Below are 26,405 nucleotides of genomic sequence, written 5' to 3' on the forward strand. Positions count from 1 at the left end.
AATGGAGCTGAGAAAAGGAACTATATGGTCATTGCTGCACTAATTTCACCTCACCAACTATTGACGTTGGTTTTTCTAATTAGAAAACAGAATTCTTTGAATTTTCATTTCATCAGAACAGATACTTTACACATGTCATTCCCTCTAAGAATTATAACCAAGGCGGTGTAAATATATTGGGAATGAGACCTTCCTACGGGAGTGAGCCTCACTGACGAATTCACAAACATTTCCGAAACAGGAAAATTGTTATTCTTCCCAGAGCTTCCATTCTTGCTTGTGTCACAAAAATTTTAAGTCTTGTTTTCAATTAATTTAAATTGCACTTAAACACTTTTGTATCCTTCTTATAATAAACCAGAGTACAAATTTAAATTGCATTTTAAACATATTTTTTTTTGCAGTTGTCTTATGTATAAACTGAAGGACTTACTGAGCAGCTACAGTGGGTCCAAGATGGGTCTTATATCATTTCAACAGATTATAAGAAGATCATGTGAGTGAATGCCACATATTGAGATTATTAGCAGTTGACAGAAGAAAAAATAAGGAGAACCAACTTTCTCAGTCTTATTCCATATAATTCCCATTTGTATTCATGAGGGTCAACTGTTCACTGAAGTTTGGGATCAAAAATGTTCACTGGAGATATGGCTGTCAGTAACAGAAAGTTGTCTTTCTTCACCATGTCTCTACTTTCAAAACTCAAATGATGTGAATGCAAGATATGAAATAGAAATTTTGGCCAAGCATCAGAGTACTCTCTTGAAATCTCAGCACTTGGAGGCAGAGGCAGGAGGATCACAAGTTTAAATACACCACAGACAACATGACGAGTCCCCATCCCAAAACAGAAAGAAGGAAGGGAGAAAGAAGGGGAAGAAAATGGGGGGGGAGGGGGAATGTCAAGCGAATGAACATACTTGACTCAATACCAACTGGAAAAGAGAGAAAAAGAAAGTCACGGGGAAGGCAAACTCAGTGTTGTTAGGGAGAGTGGTTAATGGTGAAGCCAAAGCTTGAGTTAAACCTGCTTTCTAAGTTAAGAGACCTAACTTAACCCAGAGGGATTACAGGGGTGTTTAAACGTCAGTGTTTACAAAGAGCACTGGGATGCTCACATGCAGTGATGGGACTGTACGGTGATACAAACACGTACGAACTCAATAGTACTGGAAAAGGAAAGGCCAATGGCAGATAAATATGTAACGGACAACTGCATATCACAGGACCACTTTTCTGACAAACTCACGCACTGAAAATGAGATCAAGAAGCTGGAATCCCATTGGCCTCTGACCAGGGGACTCAGGATTGTGGCTTAGGATCTCATTAGTCTCTAGATCAATACAGTTGGGATAAAATGGACTGCTCAGACCCTCTCCACAAGATCACAAATTATAAACGCCAAAGCACACAGCATGGTGGCCCAAATACACAGATGAAAAAGAAAGAAAAAGAAAGAGAGAGAGAGAGAGAGAGAGAGAGAGAGAGAGAGAGAGAGAGAGAGAAGGAAGGAAGGAAGGAAGGAAGGAAGGAAGGAAGGAAGGAAGGAAGGAAGGAAGGAAGGAAGGAAGGAAGGAAGGAAGGAAGGAAAAAGAAAGAAAGAAAGAAAGAAAGGAAGGAAGGAAGAAAGAAAGAAAGAAAGAAAGAAAGAAAGAAAGAAAGAAAGAAAGAAAGAAAGAAAGAAAGAAAGAAAGAAAGCCTGACAGCGAAAGAGAAATGCAAAGTAGTCACTACACCAAGGGACAAGGCAGTGGAGATTCAATTCAGTTCCTGCCAAGACAAAGATGCTCACAAGCCCAGTGCCCATGAGGACCAGGCCAGATGGCTGCTGGAGATGACTATTCACAGACACTCTGGACTGTGCCGAGTTGAAGTGTCACACAGGAAAAGGTGGAACCAAACCACAGGAAGTGGATTCAAACCCCCTCTACATCATTTCTTCCCTGGCTGGCTGCAAATCAGTCATTTAAGCATCCAGGACCTGCCTTCTCACCACCGAAGGGGATAATGCCACCTGTCCTGCCATCTTACAGGACTGCCGTCACAATGAAATGAGGTCAGATGTGTGCGGATGCTGTGTCAACTCTGATCTGTAAACAGGCTCTAGACACAGCACCATACAGAACGATGTTCGGAACCAAACATTTCAAATCACTTTAGCTTTCCACAAAGTAAATTTCCTTTCTTCCTGACTTGAAATAATGCTCATAGAAATCCCAACAACAACAACAACAACAACAAAAGTGTTTTCCATCTGGCACAGGCTAGCACAGTGCCACTAGGATGATCTGTAACTAACCACCAGTTTAGTAAACTATTTGACGTTTCTAAGATAATGAGGCTTCTAGTTAAAACATGCTCTTCACTACACACGTGCCAGAGTTTAACAATTTAGGGGTCGGTTTAAGAGGCTGAAAGACGTCTCAGTGAGTAAAGTACCTGCCATCCCAGCATGAAGACCCGTGTTTTATCACCAGCATGCATGTAAAATGCCAGCACGGTAGTTCTGTAAACCCGCCACTGCGTGGGGCAGGACTTGTACGGAGACCAGAAGACCTCAGGAGCTCACTGGCCAGCCATTCCGGCTTAATTGGTGAGATCCCGATTTGATGAGAAACACTGTCTCAGAAAGTGACAAGGGGAAGCTCAGAGGAAAACAGAGGAAGAAGACACTCAACACTGGCCCCTGGCCTCCACGTGCACACACATACACATGCACATACATGAATATGCATCCACGCATCCACACACACAAGGAAATTTAAGTGAATAAAAAGTCTGTACTAATTTCCCCCTTCTGGGGGATGGACAGCAGCAAGCATAATGAATACGGCAGACACTGGCCAGACATTGCTATTCACAGACTTCCCCTAGGGTCAGCCGGCAGGTGCAAGGAATCAGCCAGCATGATTAGCAGCCACTTCAATGTCACGCGATGTCACGCCGAGGCAGGCAATGAGACTGGAAACTGGAAATTGCTCAGCTCCGCCGCCGCCATTTTTCAAGGGCTGCTTTTCTTCCACGCTCGCTCGGTCCTGGGCCAGTGGCACCGAGGGAAACCCAGCGGAGGGGAGATGCTTCCGTATTCACTGTCACAAGCTGGTTTTTCTGAGGTGCAGCCCTAATCCACACTGGAACTCAAGGTACCTGAGGCTTTCTGGACCTTTCTAACAGCAACAAGCTGCTGAACGTTGTCATTTCTACTTGTCAGGAAGGAGGCGTCAGGTCCACAGAGAAGACACCACTGAGAAGTGATGCTGGCATAAAGTATCATTTTACCGCCTCAAGGCTGGGATCCAATGAGCAATAATACAACTAACTGGGTCAGGACTAACCTTTTAGTCTTCATAAGGGAGAATAAGTGAAGACTGGGGGTATCTCATGTAGACATGCAGGGTGGGCAATCCGTTTCACAAAGACTTTGTGTGTGCACAGAGGTAAAGCACACGTGGACTAGGAAACCCAGCGAGGAATGTGTGTTACTCCAGACACAAGCTAAACATCAGAACACCTCTGACTGATCAACTGCAATCAGCATTCTGGTGACTGAGAGGCCAGGATTCACACCATGGTTCCACTGTAGAAGGTTCTTCCCGATTCTAAAATGAGCATTTATCTCGGGGGCCAGGAGGTAGGGAGATGACACACACACAGATTAATTTTCAGAAACTAGTAATATATATTTGGGTTTTCCAGACAGGGTTTCTCTGTGTAACAGCCCTGGCGGTCCTGGAACTCGCTGGCCTCGAACTCAGAGATCCACCTGCCTCTGCCTCCCGAGTGCTGGGATTAAAGGCGTGCGCCACCACCGCCCAGCTTCTAATCATGTTTTTGTTCAGAGTATTAGTGGTGAGAACAAGAACATAAGCATCCATGTTTCTCAGGGAAGCGGTGCCAGCATTGCCTGGCTACAGTGACATAAGAGTCAATAAACCAACACAGGTCTCAGACAGTGGGACGTGACCCAGGTCAGATGATCCAAAAGAATACACAGGGCGAGACACCACCTCACTCCAGCCTCGTGATGAAAGACATACACAAAACAGACACACCATCTCAAAATCCACTTTTAAGCCAGCCAGCCAGAATTCTCAGGTCAGGCAACATTCAGGCAAACACACTAAAGGAAGCTAATAAAGAAAAAAAAATTTTTTTCAACCACTTTTTTATACGAGGAATGGAGTGTGTTGACTAACTAAGCAATGCAATTGCTTTAAAGTAGAAATGTAATCTCTTTCTCCAGGAAATCAGAGCTCTGTACTTTCTATCACTGGGGGTGGGGTGGGGTGTTATGTAAATAAAAGAAACCACCAGGCAAGGTGATCACAGCAACCAAACCAAGCGCCAGCCACAACCAGCCATGAAGGTGAACTTGCCAATTGTAGTCGTATGCTTTGTAAAAGGATCCCCGGGCAATCAAGACTAAAGCAATACTCACCTGTGCTTGGGAAGAACTCCAGCTTATCTCAAAACGCACCCCAGCAACACTGGAAACCCAGTTTCTGCCGGAGCTATGGAGTTTCTAGTTACAAAAGGACAGAGAACCTCAGGAGACAGAGGTGAGGGGCTGGACAAAAATCAAAAGACACAGTTTACAGAAATCTCGGTCGCTTGAGTTTGTTACGTTAAACTGTCCCTCAGGAAGGACAGGCCATCAAACTCCCACCTGCTGGCTTCCTTGCACAACCAGAATCCTTTAGCCAGTGACCAGCTGAAGTCTTAACCTCACGCCATATTCTTTTCAACCACGCTAAAGAAATGTTGAGCTGTGTCTTAAAACACATCTAAAACACCCGAGACACACAATTAGTCATGCAGGAAGCGTATTCGGAAATCCGACCAAGTCACCGGACGTGGGCATTCTTCTGCCCTCTTACTATAATCTCAACTCCAAGCGATCTCTACTCTCCGATAGCCTATTCCTTCTACCTTCTGACCATCCTGCTCCTGTTATTGTCCACTCATTATGGCTCTCAGGGTAGTCTTTTTCCAAACTAAGAGTGCAGCACGAAAATGGCAAGGTTGAGTCCCACCCTACTGAGTGCCTCCTGCAGGAAAAGTCCAAGGGATTCCACTCGGGTAACCATTCAAGCCACTCACACACGGCACCTGGGAGAGGCCTGCTCCTGAGTATGGCTTTCTCAGAAGGCTGACTGACTGCATCTAGTAAGCAACAGCAGCTCTTCAAACACAAAGGCCCCCGGGCTGGAGAGATGGCTCAGTGGTTAACAGCACCGGCTGCTCATCCAGAGGTCCTGAGTTCAATTCCCAGCACACACATGGTGGCTCACGACCATCTATAGTTGGATCCAATGCCCTCTTCGTGAGGTGTTGTATGAAACTGTATTAAAGGGTCGCAGCATTAGGAAGGTTGAGAACCCCTGCGCTAAGGCAATGTGGTATCTAAAAATCACACATTTTTCATTCAAAAAAGCCACACCTGCTACTGATCTATGACTAGCTAGTATACCATTCATCATAAAGAGTTTATGTGGCTTGTCCCCATAAAGACAATGAGCAGGTGACAGAAACAAAATATCCAGGAATTCTAAGCAGCCACCAACCTCACGTACTCCTTCAGTTAAAATATACCGAACACCGACTAAGCATCAGGCTACCAAGCCGGGGCACGTCTCTCCTATTTGGGAGGCTCAGTTCTACTTGGAGGAGACAGATAACACTGAACAGAAACACGTAAACTACATAATATATTCAATGGTGGTGCGTGTTCTGAAGCGGGGACAGGGGATGGATGACCTAAGGGTCAGGAGGAGAGCCTGTTGTGACCATCGACACAGTGACTGAGATGACTGCTGAGTGAAGGCTGACAGTGACAGAGAAAGAGAAGCAGGTGACAAGCTGCTCCAGAAAAAGGGGAGGCCAAGTGTCACCGCGTGCTATACACAGTGAGAAGCTCAGTGTCCTAGCAGAGAAGGAGAGGCTGGGTGACAAGCAGGAAACACACAGCCTGGGTCTTAAGAGAACACATCAATGACATGACCATTAAACTGTCTAAGAAGGAAAACTACCAAGGAGTTCCCAGTAAAGACTTGCGTTGGACTGGATCGCTCAGGATCACTGATGCTGGGTTAGAATCAGCCTGGCCTTCCCAACAGCGAAAGCGAAGGGAAACGGTTCGGAGTAGACCACAATAACACAGCGCAGCCTCTCCTTACCAGGCGGCCATCGCTCCTCTCACACCTCATCTCTGCTCGCTGAAGTCAGCTTTACTCATCAGTCAAAATAATCAGACGTTTCCACAAGGTGCCTGATGCACGCACAGTCTGTGAGCGGCAACGGCAAACAGCGGGCTGCCACCGATGTTACGTTCCCACACAGCCAACCTTGGCTTCTGTTACCTTCCGAGTTCAGCTACTCAACACAGAGCCACATGCGACCTGGTGATGCTTCAGCCAGATTCACAAGCATGTGGTGCCTCGCTTGTGCAAACAGCATCATCAAAGAATTCAAAGAGGTTATGTTGCCTCCCTTACACACACTCAGCCATAGTTCACTAAGCACCCAGCCTGGGGAGGAGGGGCAATTTGTGAAGTTCAAGACTCAGACAAATAAGTATACCCCACTGTATGATAAAGGCAATTACAGGGGATGAGGAAGGCAGAGAAATAACAGAGATGGGAGTAATCAGCTTTGCCTGGAGGGGATGAGGGAAGACGACCCAGAGTTTCACTGTGAGTTTGGAAGGTTAAATAGGAAGTCAACAGGCCCAGGAGGAGCCCGCAGCATTCTGGGAAAGGGAAGAGGAAGGATGGCCATCCAACTCCTGGCCTAGGGGGAGGACAGTACGTTTTCATCTTGTCACAATGTAAGGGTTAGGGCGCAGACAGGTCAGAGCGCAGGGGTTCCATGCGATGTTAAGTGATAGGGCTTCTTTCTGTAGACAGTGGTGAGCCCCAAAGACTGAGGTGAGCAAATATGCATCTTAGAAAAGTCACCCTGGAAATAATGTGGACTCCAGGATGAATCAAAATGGAAGGAGAGTACAAAGAGCAGGTGAGGAGGGACACCCAGGACAGAGCTGAAGACACACTAGATAGGGATCAGCAGGTGACTGCAAGCACAGTAGACCCTGAGCAGTAAAAGTAGTAAGACTAGAATGAGTTGAATGATTCGATAGGAAATACAGTCATTAAAAAAATAAAACCACGAGCCGGGCGGTGGTGGCACACGCCTTTAATCCCAGCACTTGGGAGGCAGAGCCAGGTGGATCTCTGTGAGTTCGAGGCCAGCCTGGACTACCAAGTGAGTTCCAGAAAAGGTGCAAAGCTACACAGAGAAACCCTGCCTCTAGGGAAAAAAAAAAAATCACTCACCAGACATGGTAGTGTACACCTTTATCTTAATCCCAACACCTGGGAGGCAGAGACAGGTCTATGAGTTTCAGGTCAGTCCGGTCTACACAGCCGGAGCTACAGACCCTGTCTCAAAAAAGAAAAGGAGAAAAGAAACCAAACAAAAGCCCTTTAATTTGATGGAAAATGTTATAGTCAAAGAAGACCCTTAAAATTACATAGAAACGCAGTGTATTCTATAACAATAAGAAACAAGATTGAATACTTGTACATATATAGGACTTCTCAAAATTATTTTACGACTATATGTTTAAAAAAAAAAACTTTCAAAAGCTGGGTTTTAGAATTGGATACACCTTTAATCCCAGCACTTTGGAAGCTGGTTAATCAAGGCCAGTCTGGTTTACATAACAAGTTCTAGGCCAGCCTGGGCTACCTAGTAGGAATCTGTCTCAAATAAATAGATGGATGGATGAATGGATGGGTGGGTTGGTGGGTGTATGGGTGGGTGGGTGGGTGGATGGGTGGATGGATGGATGGATGGATGGATGGATGGATGGATGGATGGATGGATGGATGGATGGATAGATAGATAGATAGATAGATAGATAGATAGATAGATAGATAGATAGATAGATAGATAGATAGATAGATAGATAAAGCAATAAAGCGGTTTCAAAAATCTTTCATCATTTAGTAAAGACATTTCAACAACGAACAAAAAAGCAAAAATTACTCACTTCCAACTGAAGCCCTGGTGAAAAGCCCCCTTTTTACTACCATGCTTCTAGTCACCTGAGGAAGTGTCTACTTCTCAAACAAGCCCACAAACTTTCTAAAGTTAATAAAGGGAGGATATTAGACCAAACATCATTTCAATAAGACCTCCACAATTTAATTACCAAAAAAGTCCCCCCCCCCTTTGCGATAAAACAAGGTAGTTGAGACAACAGAGGTGGCCAACCTCAGAATAAAAAGAAACAATCGAAGGTCACTGAAGGGCCGTCTTGGTAGACCCGAGAAAAGAGTAAGTGTCTCTCTCTGTCTCTCTCACAGAACGCCAACTTCAGTGGGAATTTAAGAAGGAAAAGAAGAGAACTGAGAACATTTGTCTCGGTGCTTCTGTTAGGATAAAAACCCATTCAACCACTTTCCTGATCAACAGAGTGACCCTCAGCATAAATAAAGCTGGTTTGGTTTGAAGCACGAATTTGCAATGCTCCTTTATTTACCAGCGCCTTTCGGCTGCCTTACGTCAGCGCTGTCCTCGAGTCTCATCATTTTAAAGGTGTTTGGTATTTAAAAAAAAATAGAACCCAGTTATCATTATGAAAATAGAACTTGAACCAGCTGCATTGGGTCTCGGCAAACCATCTTTCTCCATTATAATATCTGGTCGTTACTAATCCATTGTGGACCGGTGCGTCTGTTCTCTGCCACTCTCTTCTGAGGAGGGATACCGGGATGAAATAACACACAGCTCCTACCTACAGCTCCTAAACTCAGGAACTGCTTATCTAGGGTACAAATTGTTCATTACCCCTGATGCCTACAAAGGCTGCCCCCCGGTTTTGGGGGGATAGGGCAGGAGGTGCCAAGGATTGAATCCAGGGCTTCACTCCTGGGATGTAGTCTGCAAGGAGCTGTATCTCTAGCCCCATGAAGTTATAGACTGAAATATAGACAAGTCAGATTTGGTAACGTTACTAAGTTGAGATGACGATAAAAAAAAAAAAATCAACAGGGAAAGAATAAAAATGTTATTTAAAACGAGGGTTACCCTCTCTGTCGGTAGACCTGTCAATTCCAGGATCATCAATCATGCCTCTACCCAGAAACAAAATGTGCTCTGTGCCATAAGAAGACAACTCCATTGTTACCCTACCTCTTTTTATTTTATTTCAGCGAGCAGGAAAGGGGAAGCGCAGACTAGGCATGGGTCATTAGTTTTCCTTGAGAACCTTCAGTGATACTGGTGAAGAATCACCTATTAAACACTGCTTAATTCCACGCTAACAGTCAGAAAACATGAAAAGGTTTCAGACAAAATCCCTGGTCCGGGCCTTCCCTCAGCCTTCACGTTGTACTTTTCCACAGTTGGTTTTGCTAACTGCCTCTCAGACACTTGCTGTGCTTTTCCACAGAAGTGTAAACTTCCAAGACTGCAGACTCTGAGCATCCTCACGGCCTCTGCCCAGAACTCAGTAAGCAAGGTTCCTCCTAGGAGCCTTGCTTCCTGTCACCGCAAAGGAAGTTACACGGAAGGCCCCTGTCAACCACACTCCCGCTTTCTCCTGCACATCCAGCTCAATGATGCTCACACTTTCACGTTCTGGCGTTTACAGCTGATGAAGTTGAAGCGTGGTGTGCTGAAGTGGGTCATATCACAGCGAGAACAGAAGAACTGATCACCGTGTTGAGTGCTCACTCTTACCTCCTGGAGCACAAATGTCAGTACGAGAGAGTTTTCAAACTCATCATGTACTGTGACAAAGTGAGTCTGAGTGCTTCCTGGTGATGGCTTTGAACCTATTTATATGAAGCTTCTGGTGGCCTCTCTTTTTCTTTCAATTACGTGTATATAGGAGAAGAAGAGATGTGCACAGGAGAGCAGATGGCCTCTAAGTGTCAGATGCCCTAGAGCTGTAGTGACAGGCAGCTGTAAGCCACCTGACCTGGGTCATGGGAATGGAATTCAGGTCCTTTGCAAGAGCAGTAGGGACTCTTAACCTCTGAGCTCTTTCTCCAGCTCAGCTTCAGGCAACTTTCAATACACAGGGAAAAGTCACGTAGTAGAAAGATGCCTATTGGTCACTTCTAATTTACAAAAAGAATCTGCAGAAATCTTAAGCTATCCTTTTACCTTAGTTTCTGGGGTATAAGTAACAAAGTCAAAGGCTAAGGCACTGATCTTCAAAAGTAACGATGTTAAAGCCAGGCATGGTGGCCCACATCTTTAATCCCAGCACTCAGGAGGCAGAGGCAGGCAGATTTCTGTGAATTTGAGGCCCCCCTAGTCTACATAATGAGTTCCAGAATAGCCAAGGCTATGTAGAGAGACCCTGTCCCAATAAACAAACAAACAAACTCCTCCCAAAAATGTAACCATGTATAAACTTGCATTGTAACTGTTACTCTTCAGCCTAAAGATTCGCCATAAAAAGGCCTTCTACTTTGCAACATGAATGGATGTGTTAATACAACTTACTATTCACCAAGGATCCAGTGGGTTGGCTGTGCCATAAGGCGTTACCTGGCGACAGAGGGCAGGAACGACAGCCTGGCCTTGAAGCAGCTGGGAGCAGCCAGAGACAGCTGCAGAACCAGCCTCCCCACACCCCATTGGGTGAAAGGAAGGTTGACTTTCCAGGTTACCACTGCCCGCCCCATCTGTCAGGACTGAAGGGAGCAGTGAGGGGAAGGCAGACGTTTTATATATGAATCAAAAGACTTGTTCGTGTTCTCGGAGTCGGATATAGAAGACACCTCATATTCCCATCATACCAGTAGGTCTTAGGTACTTTTTTAAATTTGTAACCCAGTCTTAATATGGCCACTGGGCATCCTCTGAGATGACTGGTAATCCCTGCTACAGATTCAGCTTTCCTTGATGCTCATCAGAACAAAACTCAAAACCTTGCATGGTTTTCCTTACAGATGGTTCCTCTTTTGATCTACTAATGTAAACAAATGTCACTTCTACATTTCTCCAAAGGAAAGAGTTATGAGGGATAAAGACCAACTGTTAGTACATGCCCCTGAGACAGTATGTCAAGGAAGAGAGCCAATTTTCTTTCGTAAGCTAAATATGGAAACAGAATGTAATTCTATGATTTGTAATGCACAGCCAGCTTTTTACAGATTTCGCCGAACTCCATATGTCAAAATGACAATATTTATTCTGGGCCAATTATTTCTAAGAACCTATAAATGTATATGCTGTAGTAGCCCCCCCTCCCCATTTATATACAGGAGACTACAGTGCCCTCTATTACATGAAGGGATAAAAGGCACGGTGTTTTGTATTGGAAATAAACAAGTCCTCTCTTCCTTCAGAACTTGCCCCTCGCTCTTCACAATGACTTCTTTATTCTCTACAAGTCAAGTGCACAGTATTCGCTTCACTTTCCAAATAAACCTAACGCATACAGATTCAGTCTCTCCCCCTTTAGTGTTCATTTAGATGAACCACGGACAGTGAAAGTACTAAAGCCACATGCTCACACGTACACAATCTTCAACGGACACTTGACAGTGGTTGGCTGGGCACAAAGTAAGTCCTGAGAAGCAACTTCCGGCAACGGCCAAAGGAGTCTAAAGTGCTCTCCCTTGCAACCACAGCACTGTGGTGTCCACCCTGCAAACACGCTTGGTTCAAACATTATGGACCAGCCACTTACCAAAACCAAAGCTTATTCCTGATTTAGAAAAGCAGTTCACAGACTTAAACTACATAGTTCCAGGCAGCAAGCGATTACAGAGTGTAACTCAAAACTCAGGTTTTTTAAAGCTCAGCATGGGTGAATCACTGATGACCACCTCCTTGACAACTGACATCTTCAAAGAACAGTAACCAGTCCTTCCTCTGCCACAGTTCAACAGACAAGCACAAGCAGGTTAACACCCACTGTCCCTATAAAAGAGCTGTCTTTAATTCTCAGAGCGCACAGAAACGATCATGGACCCAGAAGCACCCAGGTTAGTTGACTCACATGTCTGCAGTTAGGATTCCCAGAAGAGGGGGAAGAATGGGTCCCCGAAAGGTTCTAGCAAGGTTTCTCTTGGCAGGGAAAGAACGCAGTAAACAAGTCACACACAGTCCCAGCAATGTCTGGACTAGGTTCCTTTATAACACACCACAGTGCTTCCCTGCTGGACTTTGGACAACACCCAATGTAGAGACCATCACAGAGATAATTCAGCCCCTACTGCCCACATCCTAATAGGCAGATGTCAGAAATTCTATACAGAAGATAGGGGGTGTTATGAAATACCAGAATGCCCCCGCCGTCCTCCAGCAGGACTGAGTTTTCCTTACCTTGGGGGAGGGGGGGTGGGGGCAGGAGGCGTCTAACATGCCTGAGAACAGACACCAACATTGGTCTGAACAGAAACTTGACAAAAATCCCAAACTCTTTTTGGCCAAGGTCAACAACCCCCTTGTGCGTCCATTTCCCCGCGGGTCACACTCAGCACCTGTCTAATTCAAGCATTCACAGTCACGGATTTCATTCATCTTCTCAGAAGAAAGCTGCAAAAAGACCATCCACAAACCCCCAAGTTTTCTCAAGGCAGTTGCAGAACGCAGCTCACCAGGACTGTCAGGCTAGAAGATCTCATCTGGGGTGATGCCTTCCCAGTTGACTTTACCAGAGTCACAGGACGGCATGGATCGGGGAAGGAGCGGAGAACACCCACAGCCAACAAGAGCTATTTAACCTTCTCAGAAGGCTACAGTCACAAGCTGGACCTTGTTGGAGGAGTTTTTAATTTTGGATAAGTAAACAAATGAACAGTGCTGAATTCCAACACACACACACACACACACACACAAAAAACTCAGGGGGGCGGGGGGCGGGGGGAGCATGACAAGAAATCATTGATAGGAACAAAGAATTCAATAGAACAATTTTTTTGAAAGATGTTTCCATTAAAAACAACAACAAAAACCAAGTCACCTTTTCTGCTTCTGTATATCCAGTTCTCATCATCTGTTTCCACCTGCTGCCCACACACGGACAGCTCTCCATCACTGCGAAACAGCCTCTTTGTCTGCCTGGACAGGGAAGAGAAATTTATCCAACTCACGGCACGTGAGAGGGAGCCTGGGCTTGCCTTGAGTCTGAAGGAACCTGAGGTGCCTTCCTTTTTCATCTTCTTTCACATCAAAATCCTCTAGAGACAAAAGGCGGCCCAACAAACAAAAAGCTGGCTTTTTAGAATTGGCCCTGGTCCTTGAAAGGAGCCTGCCCCCTTTCCACTTATCCAGACGATGCTGGGAGTCGGGCAGGCATTGTGCTTCTGTGTGCCCGATTAAAAGGGAAAGGAAGGATTAAAGATATATTTTCAAAAAGGGTTTATTCTAGCCACATTGAGGCACCAATTTCTGGAGGGCGGTCCACAGGCAAAAAAAAAAATAATAAATAAAATAGAAGTACAAGCTTTTAAAAAGAAGAAGAAACGGCGTGGTCATTTCAGGCACACTTGCCAAGACTTTGCAAAGAAGAGCCACGGTACCCCGACTCTTGGCTGTATGGCTAGCATCCCTAAACGTAATCCTACGCCTCTCCAGGGCATCCTTCCTTCTGAAGGCAGAGAGCCAGCTTCTGGTGGAGGAGCTAACTCCCCACCCGGCAGAAAAAGATCCAGAGTCAAGCAGGCCCCCAGTTTAAAGTTCACCCACACAGGTTACTTAGGAGGAACCAAAGGGTTCGGCTCGGTCGTCCCGGCGGCGGCGAAGGGCAGAATCATAAACCGCCCACTCACTTGCTCTCGCTCCCGTCTGGGAAGCGCTCCTAGCCGCAGGACTCCACAAACAATAAAACAGGCTGCGTGGCTATCGCTTGGATTACAGAGCAAGCACTCCTGCGAGAGATGATAGGCTTGCCCGACACTGAAGGCACCTCATTGGAGACAGAGAGCCCCGCCCCTCCACAGACCACACTTCGGTGGTGGCTCAAACTTCTGAACTCCTGCAAAGCAATGGGAATGAATGCAAGCCTGTGTCGAGTGTAGACGTCTGCGGATCGCAAAAAGAATCGGATGGCCAATTACGGGACCCACTTATGGGAAAAAGTGTGATCACCAGACGTGCTTTTAATGCGGCTTCGAGTCCCCGCCTTCCCAGAGGGGTTAAGGAATGCCATTATCAGGGATAAGGTAAGCAGTATCACTTCACTTCCTGCTTTCAGCAAAGGTGAGATGCGGCCACGCTTGCGCACCTGTTCCTGCCTCCCCTCCGGCCACCCGTAGGCAGAATGTGGGGCCCAGCACACTCCATTCAGCCTGACCCCAGGTAATCCTTCTCTGCCTTCCTTCCAATGGCCACCCTTTCAGAGAGAATCCTATTTGAAAACAATGCTAAGGCAATAAACTGCGAGCTATAAAGCAAAGCACATGGACTCTACCTTGCAATGCATTGGCCTGTGTGTAGCACCTCCCCTAGGTCAATGTGACTGATGGCTTGGGCCTAAACGTCAGCATCCCCCGCCCCCCAGCGACAGAGTGAGGCAGACAGCAACAAATTAGTCATTATCAACACCAACAAGTTTGCTAGAAAATAAACTAAAAGTTCTAAAAGCAGCTGGGTGGTGGTGGTGGTGGCCATGGCAGCGACACACACGTTTGACCCCAGCACCCAGGCAGAAGCAGAAGGATCTCTTGAGTTCAATGCCAGCCTGGTCTACTGAGTAGTAAGTTCCAAGACAGCCAGGGATACAAAGGAAAACTCTGTCTGGAAAAACAAAAAGTTCTAAAAGCAAACTTTGTGTCACGTGTCTATTACAACTCACGGTGACTATGAAGGAGATTAATTCAGCATACCAGGTCCGGGATGCTCTCTGAAGAAGATTACAGAGCAAAGCGTCCCGAGGACAGTCAATTCTCATGCTACACTAGAGGAAGACACCAAGACTGGAAAGCCAAGTGAAAAAAACAGTCCAGTTAGCACTGATGAGGAGTTAAAAGGAATAGGAGTCTCCAGAGGCCATGCCGTTTAAATCCTTCAAGTTACAGACACAGGACTCAAGCATACGTCATACCAGAGCAATGGTCAGGGGTGGGGAGCGAGTTATATGAGACATCACTGGGTCAGAGGTTCACCCTCCTGGGTGTGCTGGGTCTGCTTCATTTTCAATGATAGATCTATGCTGGCCATTATTACCAGAGCAAAGATGATGATATTACTATCAGGCACAGTGGTGCGGGCACCCAACCTCCAGGTACTCCTGGTCATCCTTCACTGTATGAATAGCAGCCAGCCTGGCTACATGATATCCCGTCTCCAGAAAACAAAAAGAATTTAAAATATAAAATAAGGAATTTTTAAAAGCACCATAGAAAAACGTGCAAGTCCTCCATGCTATTTAGAGCTTCGTGGGACCATTTCCCACTACATGCTCCTGCCCTCTAAGACTCCATGGACCCCAAACATTGAGCACAATTCTTTCCAACATGTTGTCCACATCTTATAGCTGCGTTTGTATTTTTGTTTGTTTGTTTTGAATTTTCGAGACAGGGTTTCTCTGTGTCGTTTTGGTGCCTGTCCTGGATCTCGCTCTGTAGACCAGGCTGGGCTCGAACCCACAGAGATCCGCCTGCCTCTGCCTCCTGAGTGCTGGGATTGAAGGTGTGCGCCACCACCTCCCGGCTTATAGCTGCATTGTAACTTAAAGACAGCTAAGCTTCATCATCAACCCCTTGCTGTTCCCTGTACCAGAGGTGAAGCTGAATTCTCTTCCACAGGCCTCTTGGAGTATGTACACAGTCTCGATACACCCAAGCACCGAGTATTCAGTGGGGCCTCACATAGCCCCAGCCTTGCAAGAAGCTAATGGAAAGGCAAGAAGAAACCTCACTCCAAGCCCCCAAGAATAATAATTGGCCTATTTAGAGCCAAGACTCAAGACCCTCCCCTAAAGTCATTTATAGCTATACAGACGGCTGAAGCTATTTGAAAAAATTTATTTTACCCTAGATGTAGGCAAACTAAGAAACTGGATTTAGAGAAACTGTTCCTATAAACCTCAAAACAGAATTAACAAATCCTCCATGTAGTTAACATCTCTAGTCTATGGCCTAGCTCGGCAGTTCTCAATCCATGGGTCGAGACTCCCTGGGGGTGGCATATCAGATAGATACATTACGGTTCATAACATCAGCAAAACTACAGTTATGAAGTACCCACAAAATAATTTTATAGTTAGGGGGAGGGTTACCACACGTGAGGGACTGTATTAAAGGGTCACAGCAATAGGAAGGTTGAGAACCACTGGCCTCGATGATTGCATATTTGCTAATACAAAGAAAGTCACATACATTAAGTAATTTTACTATTGGGTCAAATTTGCTATTGGCCGACAGCGAATACAACAGTTCTAGTCAGCCCTGGAGGACACGTTAGCTTTATTCATGCGCCATGTGAGTTCCAGAAGCGCCTAAGTGGGCTGCCTCAGAAGCTACTACATCCATTCAAACTACATTCACTGAGCAACTACAAAGACCACACACCTCAATCAATGGACTCTCAGCCAGGGCTGTGGAGCCTGTGTGCCTCACACCTCACATGAAGTACTGTGCTCTTCATAATACTGGTCTTGAGGGGCAGCCTGGGCTTTAGGAAATCATTGGTTTTCTCAAAGAACTTCCGTCCGAATCTTCAAAGATGACAAAAATTTAACCATTTTCCCCCATGAAAAGCTAAGAGAACACACCCTCCTCATACCTCTTCAACAGACCTACGGAAGAGATCCGACCCCGCTCCTCCTCCTCGCTGTGCCAGGTTTCCCCGTGTCCCCTCCCACCATCAGGCTGTCATCCTGCAACTTCGGCTGTCATCCGGTGTGCCAACATCGCTCCCTCCTGCCACCATGCCATGCGTGGCTCTGCTTCGGGCCCTGGGAGAGCAGATAAGGGAGCCTGCTGAGATGACATGCTCAGCGGGCGTCTGCAGGGCCTCGCAGAATGAAATGTATCGCTTTCACACAAGGGCTTTGTCACAGCTGCCTCCCACTAGCACCCTGGTCCCTTTACGTGTGGGACTGCAACCCAAGGGTCGGAGCGGCTGGATGCCAGGATGGATCCGTATCAGGCTGATGGCTGACTGCCTCTTTTATAGGAAGCTTTGGCCCTTGTCGGTCACTTGCCAGCCACTACCAACAATATTAGAAGAAAATGTATTATTTCAAAAATAATGTAAATAATAAACTAAATAAAAGTTACCTATAAAAACTGAGAGGCACTGAAATATGTCATTAGGGAAAGCTCTAGAACCATCTTCCTGAGTCAATGCCCATGAGTTCGAAGAGATTTATTTCTACCTAAGCCAGCGGGGTAGATTGGATACATTTAGAAGCCTTTCGCTCTGTGCCAGCATCCTTACAACCCCGAGAACTGTCAAGTCAAAGTTTTTCATCTAATAAAAACTGTTAAACACGGCAGAACAGACCAAGGAACAAACCCCTCCCTCCACCAATCAGGCGTGAAATCACGCTTCTTGCCATCTGTAGAAAATGCCAGCCAAGAGCAGGAATTCATTTCAAGTGCCGTTGAGTTCTTTTGGCCTCTACACCCTCAAACGGGCACTGTGACTTCTAATATCCATGTCTACCTCAGCTGCTCTGTTGAGGCAAGACGAGAAGGGGATGGGGGAGAGGCCGGTTGTTGGGTGGGTAGGCCGGGCCACCCTGGGGGGGGTAATGGGTAGCCAAACTGAACACAGACAAAGTGGAGGCAGGAGGCACACACAGCGACTGGCAGCTTGAACTGGGGGAGGGGAGCGCAGTGCAATGTGGCCCTTATCACATTACCACCCAAATCGCCCAGGCAACCCTCAGGGACCTTTTACTTCTGGGACAGGGTACGGTCCCAACTGCCACTGCTCACGAATAATTGAAGGGCAGAGTTAAGTGGAAATCTTCCTATGTCATTTGTACACACAAATAATTAAAAGTCCGTCTCCACATACAAAACGAAATGGTGTGAGATAGTTTGCTGCTGGTCTGATTTGGGAGGGAGAGGTGTCCGCTTGTTTTGCTTGGTTAGTTTGGTTAGTTTGGTTAGTTTGGTATTTGTTTGGTTGAGGCAGGGTTTCAAGTAGTTCAGGTTGGGCTCAAACTCGCCATCTGAAGCCAAGATTGACCTTGAACTTCTGACCCTCCTGTCTGTACCTCCCAAGATCTGGGGTGGCCCAGTTATTTGTACCTAAGAAACAAAACAAAACCACAAAAGCAAGGTCATGTGAGTCCCACAACCACAACCAAACTCTCCTCGGTACACTAAATTCTCCTCCCTTTGTTCACACTCACCTACCACCGCATCCATGTTCAAAAGGAAGAAATATTAGCTCAGGGAGTGGGGAGGGCGTGGTGTGTGCCTGTAACCCCAGCACTTGGAAGACATGGGCAAGGAGGATCAGAAGATCAAGGTCATCCCCGGCTGGGGAGGGAGCTTGAGACTAGCTAGCCTTGGTTACAAGAAACCCTATCTTAAAAGAAAAATGCAAAGTGCCTGCCATGGGCCTGTACATTTGTAACCCTGATGCTCCGGGGATCGAGGCACGGAGATCATGACTTCTGTGCCAACTTGGGCTAAAAGGTCTAGCTTTAGAAGCCATTGCCCCTTTCCATGAATGAGTAACGCTGTTCTCCTCACAGGATGAGACTAAATGCACACGTCTGTCTACCGTTCCACATCTGTGAGTCGGAAGAGGCCTCCGTGAAGATCTGACACCCTGAGCCTTAGCCCTGCCCCCCGTGGGATCACTTGATACAGGAGCAATATGGCAGCACCAGTCCCCTGGGTCCCCTGAGGTGAAAGCACACTGCAAGGAATATCACCAGCAGTGGTAGAACATAGAACGCTGGTGCCAGAGCACAGAAACCATCAGGGGTTATGAAGCAGTCAAGAGCCCAAAAGGCAAAGTCTGTACCCAGTTTAGCCCCCATCTAAGGGGTTCAGGTGAGAGAATCCCCTAAAACATCATCAACATCGCGATTTTTCAGATACCAGAGGAACGAGGGAGGGTAAAACTCTGAAAGGCAACTCCAAACACTCTTTAAAAATCTTGACTTCATTGCTCTTACCACCTTTCCAGTGGTCTCTGCGGTGACTGCCGTGGTTATTAATGTTTCCTCCTACTCAATCAGCTTTTTATAAGGCTTATTAAACACATAAATCACAGGGGATCTTATTAAACTTACAGAGTCTGATTCAGATCTCAGGAAGGGCCTGCAATTCTGAACTCCAAAAAGCAGCTAGATGCTAGCAATGAACAGTTCACCTTGGAGCCAACGTGTCCCCAAGGACAGGGATTCCTTGTGAAGGACCACACAATGGAGCCATCATTTCCATGTTCAATTTTTCTTTTCGGCTCATGTTTCAAGATAAGGACATAATTAGACCTTCAAGGTGATCAATCTTTTATCACCAATCCCCAAAATCAAAATTTAAGCTGATAACAGAAATGTAATCTGAATTAAGAGTGAATAATAGAATCTCATTGCTCACACAGTTATATTGCTTCCTTTTGAAAAGGACTCCACGGCCGTCTTATTTTCGTCCAGACATGAACACTGGCTCTCATCCACCAAAACTCCATAATCTCAGTGACCTAGCCCAGTCATTTTTGCAGTGAACATTAAACCAAAAGCAGACAGAGGAGCAGTCTCACACTCTCCTGGGTTCCCCAGAGAGATGGGTAGGGGTGCCCCTGAGGGGCCCTGTCAAGTGAACTTAACTAATCAGATGCAGTGGAAAGACATTTTGGTTTGGGTTTTTTATTATTATTATTATTATTATTTCTGGTCGATGTTTATAACCAAAACAAGTTTTCAGTCAACCCAAGCGATCTCCCAACGCATGCGTTCTTTTTTTATTCTAGCTTTCTAACTATATTCACCTTGGCTTACACAGCACACTGGGTCCAGGTGGTCCCCGCCGCCCCACAGGCTTGTTTTCAATTCTACCAGCTTTCACTACATTTCCACTCCAAGTCAGAAACACGCGCTCATCTCAACAACACTCGGCAGTGCTTCTAGCGAGCTGGGTGAACCTTCTAACGATGTCAGTTAGCAGAAATGAGTACAAAGTGCTTAAAAGGCTTTTGATCAGCGTCGTCACTCGGAAGCCCAATTCCTGTCCGGTGTAATAACGCACTTGGGCTATCTCAGCGTCCTATAGACGGAGGCAGAAGGACCCTGAACATGAAGCCAGCCTGAGCTACACAGTGAGACCTTGTCTCAAAGCACACACAAAGAACCTAAATTCAAGTTTGCCTCCAAATAAGTAAATCTAGGTAAATACAAATATATATGTGTATGGGGGGGGGGGGGGTAGAGGGGACATGCATCTGTCAAGGCCACAGTTTGTCTCAATGTGTGAGTTATCTCCAGGGGTGGAAAAGAGCCCAGAAAAAGGAATCAAAGTATGTATTGATCCCCTCCTAGGAAATGAGCCAGGTTGTAAAATACAAAAGATAGGGGCTGGCTTGGGAGGAAACGAATGTTTATTGTAGGACACAACTATTTGGTCACTTGTAACATAACAGCAAAAGGGGGTTATGTTACATAAGGGGGTGGGGACCCAAGCAGGGCCTTGAATCAAGGCTCCAGGAGTTCAGTGACTGGGATGAGAAATACTCCAGGCTGAGATTCTTGTGGCCAGAGAAATTTGATCTACGGGTGCTGTTCCAGTATCGAAGCTCTCTGGGGTGGGAGCTGAGGCATGGAGGACGCCTTGGTTGGCAGTATTTGCCAGTTTCCGTGTTGGAAGGACTCCCACCAAGGTCAGTTTCAAGTTGGCAATAATTTACAGCCAGCTGCTAAAACCCTGAAAATCTAAGAACTGCCTATCACACCACTGAATCTGGCCAGTGTATACTTTAGCACACACAATGACTTGGTAGTATATAAACAATAATACCGCCAGGCGGTGGTGGCACATGCCTTTAATCCCAGCACTCAGGAGGCAGAGGCAGGCGGATCTCCGTGAGTTCGAGGCCAGCCTGGTCTACAGAGCGAGTTCCAGGACAGGCTCCAAAACTACACAGAGAAACCTTGTCTCAAAAAACAAAACAACAACAAAGTCAAAAGTGCTTGTGCTAATGATCTGAACACTTGACACTGAGCTGGTGACCGTAAGCACTCACTTTCTGGGTCCTTTCGCTTCTGTTACATATAAACACCATGAATAATAAGGGAAAAAAACAGCACCTTAAAAAACAGAAAGTTTTCAGTTTGAGATTCCACTAAAAATTCAATTTTCAGCCAATAATGCCTGCCTTTGTATTTGTAAGGTCTATGAGGACATAATTTTAAAACACTACATTTTTTAGTCAACGCGGTTCTAATTTGAATAGTAGTATACAAATCAAGCTATAAAGATGTAATGCAGTATTTTTTTTAAAATGTTTTTATTTATTTTAAGGGTACTGATGTTTTTGTCTGCATGTATATCTGTGTACCCATGCTTGGTGCCCTCGAAGGTGCTGGGATTCAGTCACAGATGTTTGTGTAGCCACATGGAAGTTGAGAATTGAACCTGGCTCCTCTGAAAGAGCAACTCTTAACCAATGGGCTATTTTTCCAGGCTCTAGTAGGAAATCTTTTATTATTTCAAATTAAATTTCCTATAGCCCCCCCCCCCCAAAGCCTTTCTCCCTCTGGAAACAACTGCATAAAAAAAAAATCAATGAGAATGTAAACATTTACTTATTTTTATTTTATGTGTATGAGTGTTTGCCTGTATTTATATATACACACATGCAGTCATCATACATGCATCTGGTACCTATGGAAACCAAAGGAGGGTGTCAGGTGAGCTGCTATGCATGTGCTGGGTACTGACTCTGGGTACTCTGTAAAAAGCAGCAGGTATTTTAACTACTGAACCATCTCTCCGGCTCCATGAATGGGAATGAATGAATAAATTGAATAAATGAATAAATAAATAAATAAATAAATGAGTAAGTAAATAAGTAAATAATAAATAAATAAATAAATAAATAAATAAATAAATAAATAAATAAATAAATAAATAAAAGATGAGCCTAAGAAAATCAGAAAAATCATGAAACCAGTGAGTGTCAGTTATAACAACCAACATCTTCTAGTCACACTGGTCTAAGCCAACCCTTGCTACCACCTTGAAGTACAGAGTCAGAATTGAAGAAATCAGAAACTTTCTTGTTCATCCATGACCAACTCAAGCCCAGTACTGAAATTATTCTCTGAAAAAAAGTCAAACATGAACATTTTCATGAGAAGCCCCATTGTAATTAGAGACATTTTAAATTGCCTATGTTACTGTGTATTCACGGTGCAATCTAGTTAAAATACTTGTTACAAAAAAAACTCCTTTCTGCCCATCAATACTTAAACTTCTATGTGGCCAGAACATGTTACACTGTATTCCAGACACCTGTGACAGATCACTTGAGATTATGGAAGAAGATGGCCAAGAGGGTTATCTAAAAACAATCCACCTATCTGCATCTTATTTAGCACAATCTAGAAACTCACCTTTAAACAGGCTTCCACAATAGGGTCCAAGTTTGTAAAGGTTTCAAACTCATGACTTTTAAACTGTTAAACCACAATTTCAAGTAAACAGGCAGAGTTGAAGTCACTACTTACAAGTTTACAGAAAATGCACACGCTGTAAAGAACACATGGGGACATGGTGCTATGTGAATGGAGAACGGCCTGGAATAATACATCTGAGAAATCGGAGATGGTACAAGTGAATGTGGTATAATGGCTGGTTATCCTGTTTTATTTTTAGTTTTATTTTTAGTTTCTGTATCTCCTACAGGTTTTACGGTAAACACAGAGTATAAATATTCTAGATTTAATACTTAACAGTTGTGTGTGTGTGTGTGTGTGTGTGTGTGTGTGTGTGTGTGTTATTCAAGATAGGATTTCTTTGTGTAGCTTTGTGCCTTTCCTGGATCTCACTCGGTAGACCAGGCTGGCCTTGAACTCACAAAGATCCGCCTGCCTCTGCCTCCCGAGTGCTGGGATTAAAGGCGTGCGCCACCATCGCCCGGCTCTAGTTTTCCATATTTCTTTACTTTTCTCTATTTCAGTTTGTGCATGTGTGTGCATGAGTACGTGTTTTTGTGGGTGCACATACACACGTATGCATGTTCACAGGAGCCGGAGTTCAATCTTGGCTGTCATCCCCCCCCCCCCCGTGCCCCCCCTCACTCACATACTACATCCTGACTGCAGTTTCCCCTCCCTCCTCTCCTCCCAGCCCCTCCCCCATAATCCCCCATCTCCCCCAGATCCACTCCTTTTCCTTTCCCTTCAGAAAAGGGCAGGCCTCCCAGGAATATCAACCAAACACGGCAAATCAGGTTATAATGAGACCAGGCACATCCCCTCATAGTAAGGATGTGGCAACCCAGTCAGAGGAACAGGGTCCATAAAGCGGGCAAAAGCAGAGACTTGGCTGTCCGCCTTGATTTTTTAAGAAACAGCCACTCCTTGGCCTGAAGTTTGCTGAATAGATGAGGTTGGCTGCCTAGTGAGTCCCCGAAATCCACATTTCTCTGCCTCTCCGGCACTAGGGCTGAGTTCTGGGGCCCAAACTCAGGTCCTTGAGCTTGCCTAGCAAGTACTAGTCCAACTGGGCTATTTTCCTAGCCCCTGCTTCAGCTTTTTAAAAAATATAAAGTGCTACACATAAGCATCCTGCCTTTTCCCTACTACACTGTGGAAAAGATATTTCAAATTTGGTGCCTATCATTCACAAACATGTTTTTCCATGCACTTTCTACATACCTGTGTGTTTACTGAGATGTAGTATTGACTCATTTGCTTGTGGTTCATAAACAGCATTTATACCACCCAGATACTTGTTAGGTTATTTTTCTAAACTGAAACTTTCCACTCTGCAACTAAGGGCTCACATTCTTCTTGATTCTTCTCACGAACCAATGCACCTGATCCACTCCCTACAAATCATTTGGGTAACTAAAGGGCTACTTCCCAGTTGGACATACCTAAACTTTGCTGAAAGGCATGGCGTTTGTTTCTCTCACATGTGATGTCTATAAAAATCACACTTGGTCTCTAAGCATTTGCTTTTAATTTAACAACTTTCAATTAAAATGGAAATTTGGGCGCACAGAAATTCCAAAATGGGCAAATGGAAAGGCTGAGGATTACGACATGCCATCCTAAAATATAAATGTGGTAGACGAGAACATGCCAATTCCAAAATATACCTCTTCGGCATACTTGAGCTGACATGGGAGTAGTTCTGAAAATCAGCCCTTGTGTCAAAGCGGTTTGTATCTAGAAAGGAAATCTGCATTTCAGAATGTGTACCAGGACAAGGGCTGCTCCAAACAGCCTTGCCTATTGAGAGAACGCATCTATCCACCACCACCACCACCACGATCCTCGCCAGTAGCTGCTCCTGCCCCTTCCATGAGGAGCACGACCACCCCTCCAAAAGCCCAAATGCTTCCTTTCTGCAGTTCGGGTTACCTAAACTGCAATCATCTGACACTTGCATGAGTCTCATTTTATACAGAATGTCTATGCATAATTCAGTGACTTTTCTGCTGATAATCGGCAGTCGATCAACTCAATTAGTAGTTCAGCCACAGAACATGGGAAAGTGAAGGGAAGCCCCTGTCCCTCCACCCCCCCCCCTCCAAACACACACACACATAACATGAAGAACATAGAAAGAGCTTCCTGCTTGTGGAACTTGTGGTTTTGATGTTTTTGTTGTTGTTGTTGTTGTTCTGAAGTTCTCCTCTTCACAGAACAATTTTTGTAGTCACATACGCTGGCAACGTGCCCAACCAGTTTCAAAAACTCCGAGTGTCGGAAACGAGGATCCAACCTGACACTGACTACTTCGGTTGTCCCTTTGCAGCCACACCTGTCAGAGCCTGAAAGTGGTCAACTCGCCTCGTGAGCAGAAAACAGAAAGGCCTAAGGAGCACTTAGGACACGGGCGACATTTGCTCCCCACGGTCAAAAATGGAGACACTAAATGGAGAGAGCATCTGTTACTGGATTGTGCCTCTCCAAGACACGCTCTCAAAAAGAATGTGTGTATCCAAAGAGGAACTTGGGGGGGGAGGGGGGATGTTGAGGAAGGACTTGTACAAAGCAAACGCCGGGTCCTCTCCACCGACGGCAGGTAAGAGTGTACTCAGGAACAAGGATGGTGCTGTCTCCCAAAGCTCCCAAGTGAACACAGAGCCATAGAGACTCACAACTGTACCCACGTGGGTCTCCTGTCCCTTCCGGAACCACTGGACACTGGACATCAAGGGCTTCATCTCTCCACCCTTATGAAAGCTAACGGGAGCATGCTGGCACCACAGTGCCCCTGGCTGCTGGCAGGTTATTTTCAGCAGCAAAGGGAAGCGGGCAGCAGGGGGTCCCATAGTACTCTAAGTAGATGTGGTTGGTGGACAACAAAGAGGACATTAAGGCTAAGTGCATACAATTACATCAGGCCTGTAAAGAGTGGTTATCCGGGCGGACACTAGAGACCTGTTAGGGAAAGGTGTCTCTATGAATACCTGGGTTCTACCTACAGACTCTAAATTCCAAAGCTTGCCATCTTGCCTAGCTGTTAGGAGACATATCTCTTCCCCCAAATGATGTGAAGCAATGAACAGTTTACAGAAAAGTCTGAAATTCTGGCAAATTAAGAGAAATTACTACCTCCCCCCCCCCCCAAATGTAATAAAACTGCAAAGGGATGCTGCTACATTACCCTACCTAGACTATGGAATACCAGCTTAGCTTTAAATAAATAAATAAATAAATAAATAAAAAAGAGGAAGACAGGTATCACTGGGAGCTTGGAACTTAGGAGGCTGGGGCAAGAAGAGAGCCGTGAATGAAAGGCCAGTCTGGGCTACACAGCCTGACTGACAGCCTGCCTCATAAAGCAAACAAATATAGCTAATACTGTCAATAATAGGTACCAGTCCCTCTGGTTCCGCTAACTCTACAAGATACCTAGCATTATTGGTTATAGTTGTTAAGAAAAACACACCTGGTTAAGTGTAAGTTCGAAAGGAAGAAAGTTAATGATCCCAACCAAATCTTTGGTTCAGAACTGAAACACTGCTTCGGCACACAGGCAGTTACAGTCCAGTGCAGCGTGCACTGCGGATCAGGCCAGATGTCGCTTAAGGAAATGACATTACTCAAGAGCCAACTAAGTGTCGCTTAAAAATTAATACGTAAGTCTATTATTTGGCCAAAGCCAGATGAGACTTCCTCTACAAAATGAGATTACGTGGAAGGCTCAGAAAAGATCAGAGTCAGATTTTCTTAACCAGGCGACGGCCTCGCAGGAAAGAAATCAATAGTGTAATCCAGTGTTAATCC

The 26,405-nt window shown here is 45.4% G+C and overlaps 1 protein-coding gene across 8 annotated transcripts in view; it reads right to left on the bottom strand.

Annotated features, from left to right (window-relative positions):
• Nhsl1 (NHS like 1) overlaps nucleotides 1–26,405 on the bottom strand; it is a 228,704-nt gene that overhangs the window by 116,977 nt on the left and 85,322 nt on the right. For 3 of the 8 annotated variants that reach the window (XM_006986093.4, XM_016004697.3, XM_016004696.3), the window contains exon 1: nucleotides 12,996–13,983. The exons of the other annotated variants lie outside the window; for them this stretch is intronic. In XM_006986093.4, coding sequence (XP_006986155.1) covers nucleotides 12,996–13,191 — 196 coding nt within the window. In that variant the 5' untranslated portion in view covers nucleotides 13,192–13,983. Of the gene's footprint in view, nucleotides 1–12,995; nucleotides 13,984–26,405 lie in introns of those variants that run through there. 8 annotated transcript variants of the gene reach the window in all.

The sequence above is a fragment of the Peromyscus maniculatus genome, chromosome 16, assembly GCF_049852395.1.
Source record: "Peromyscus maniculatus bairdii isolate BWxNUB_F1_BW_parent chromosome 16, HU_Pman_BW_mat_3.1, whole genome shotgun sequence".
Taxonomy (NCBI): domain Eukaryota; kingdom Metazoa; phylum Chordata; class Mammalia; order Rodentia; family Cricetidae; genus Peromyscus; species Peromyscus maniculatus.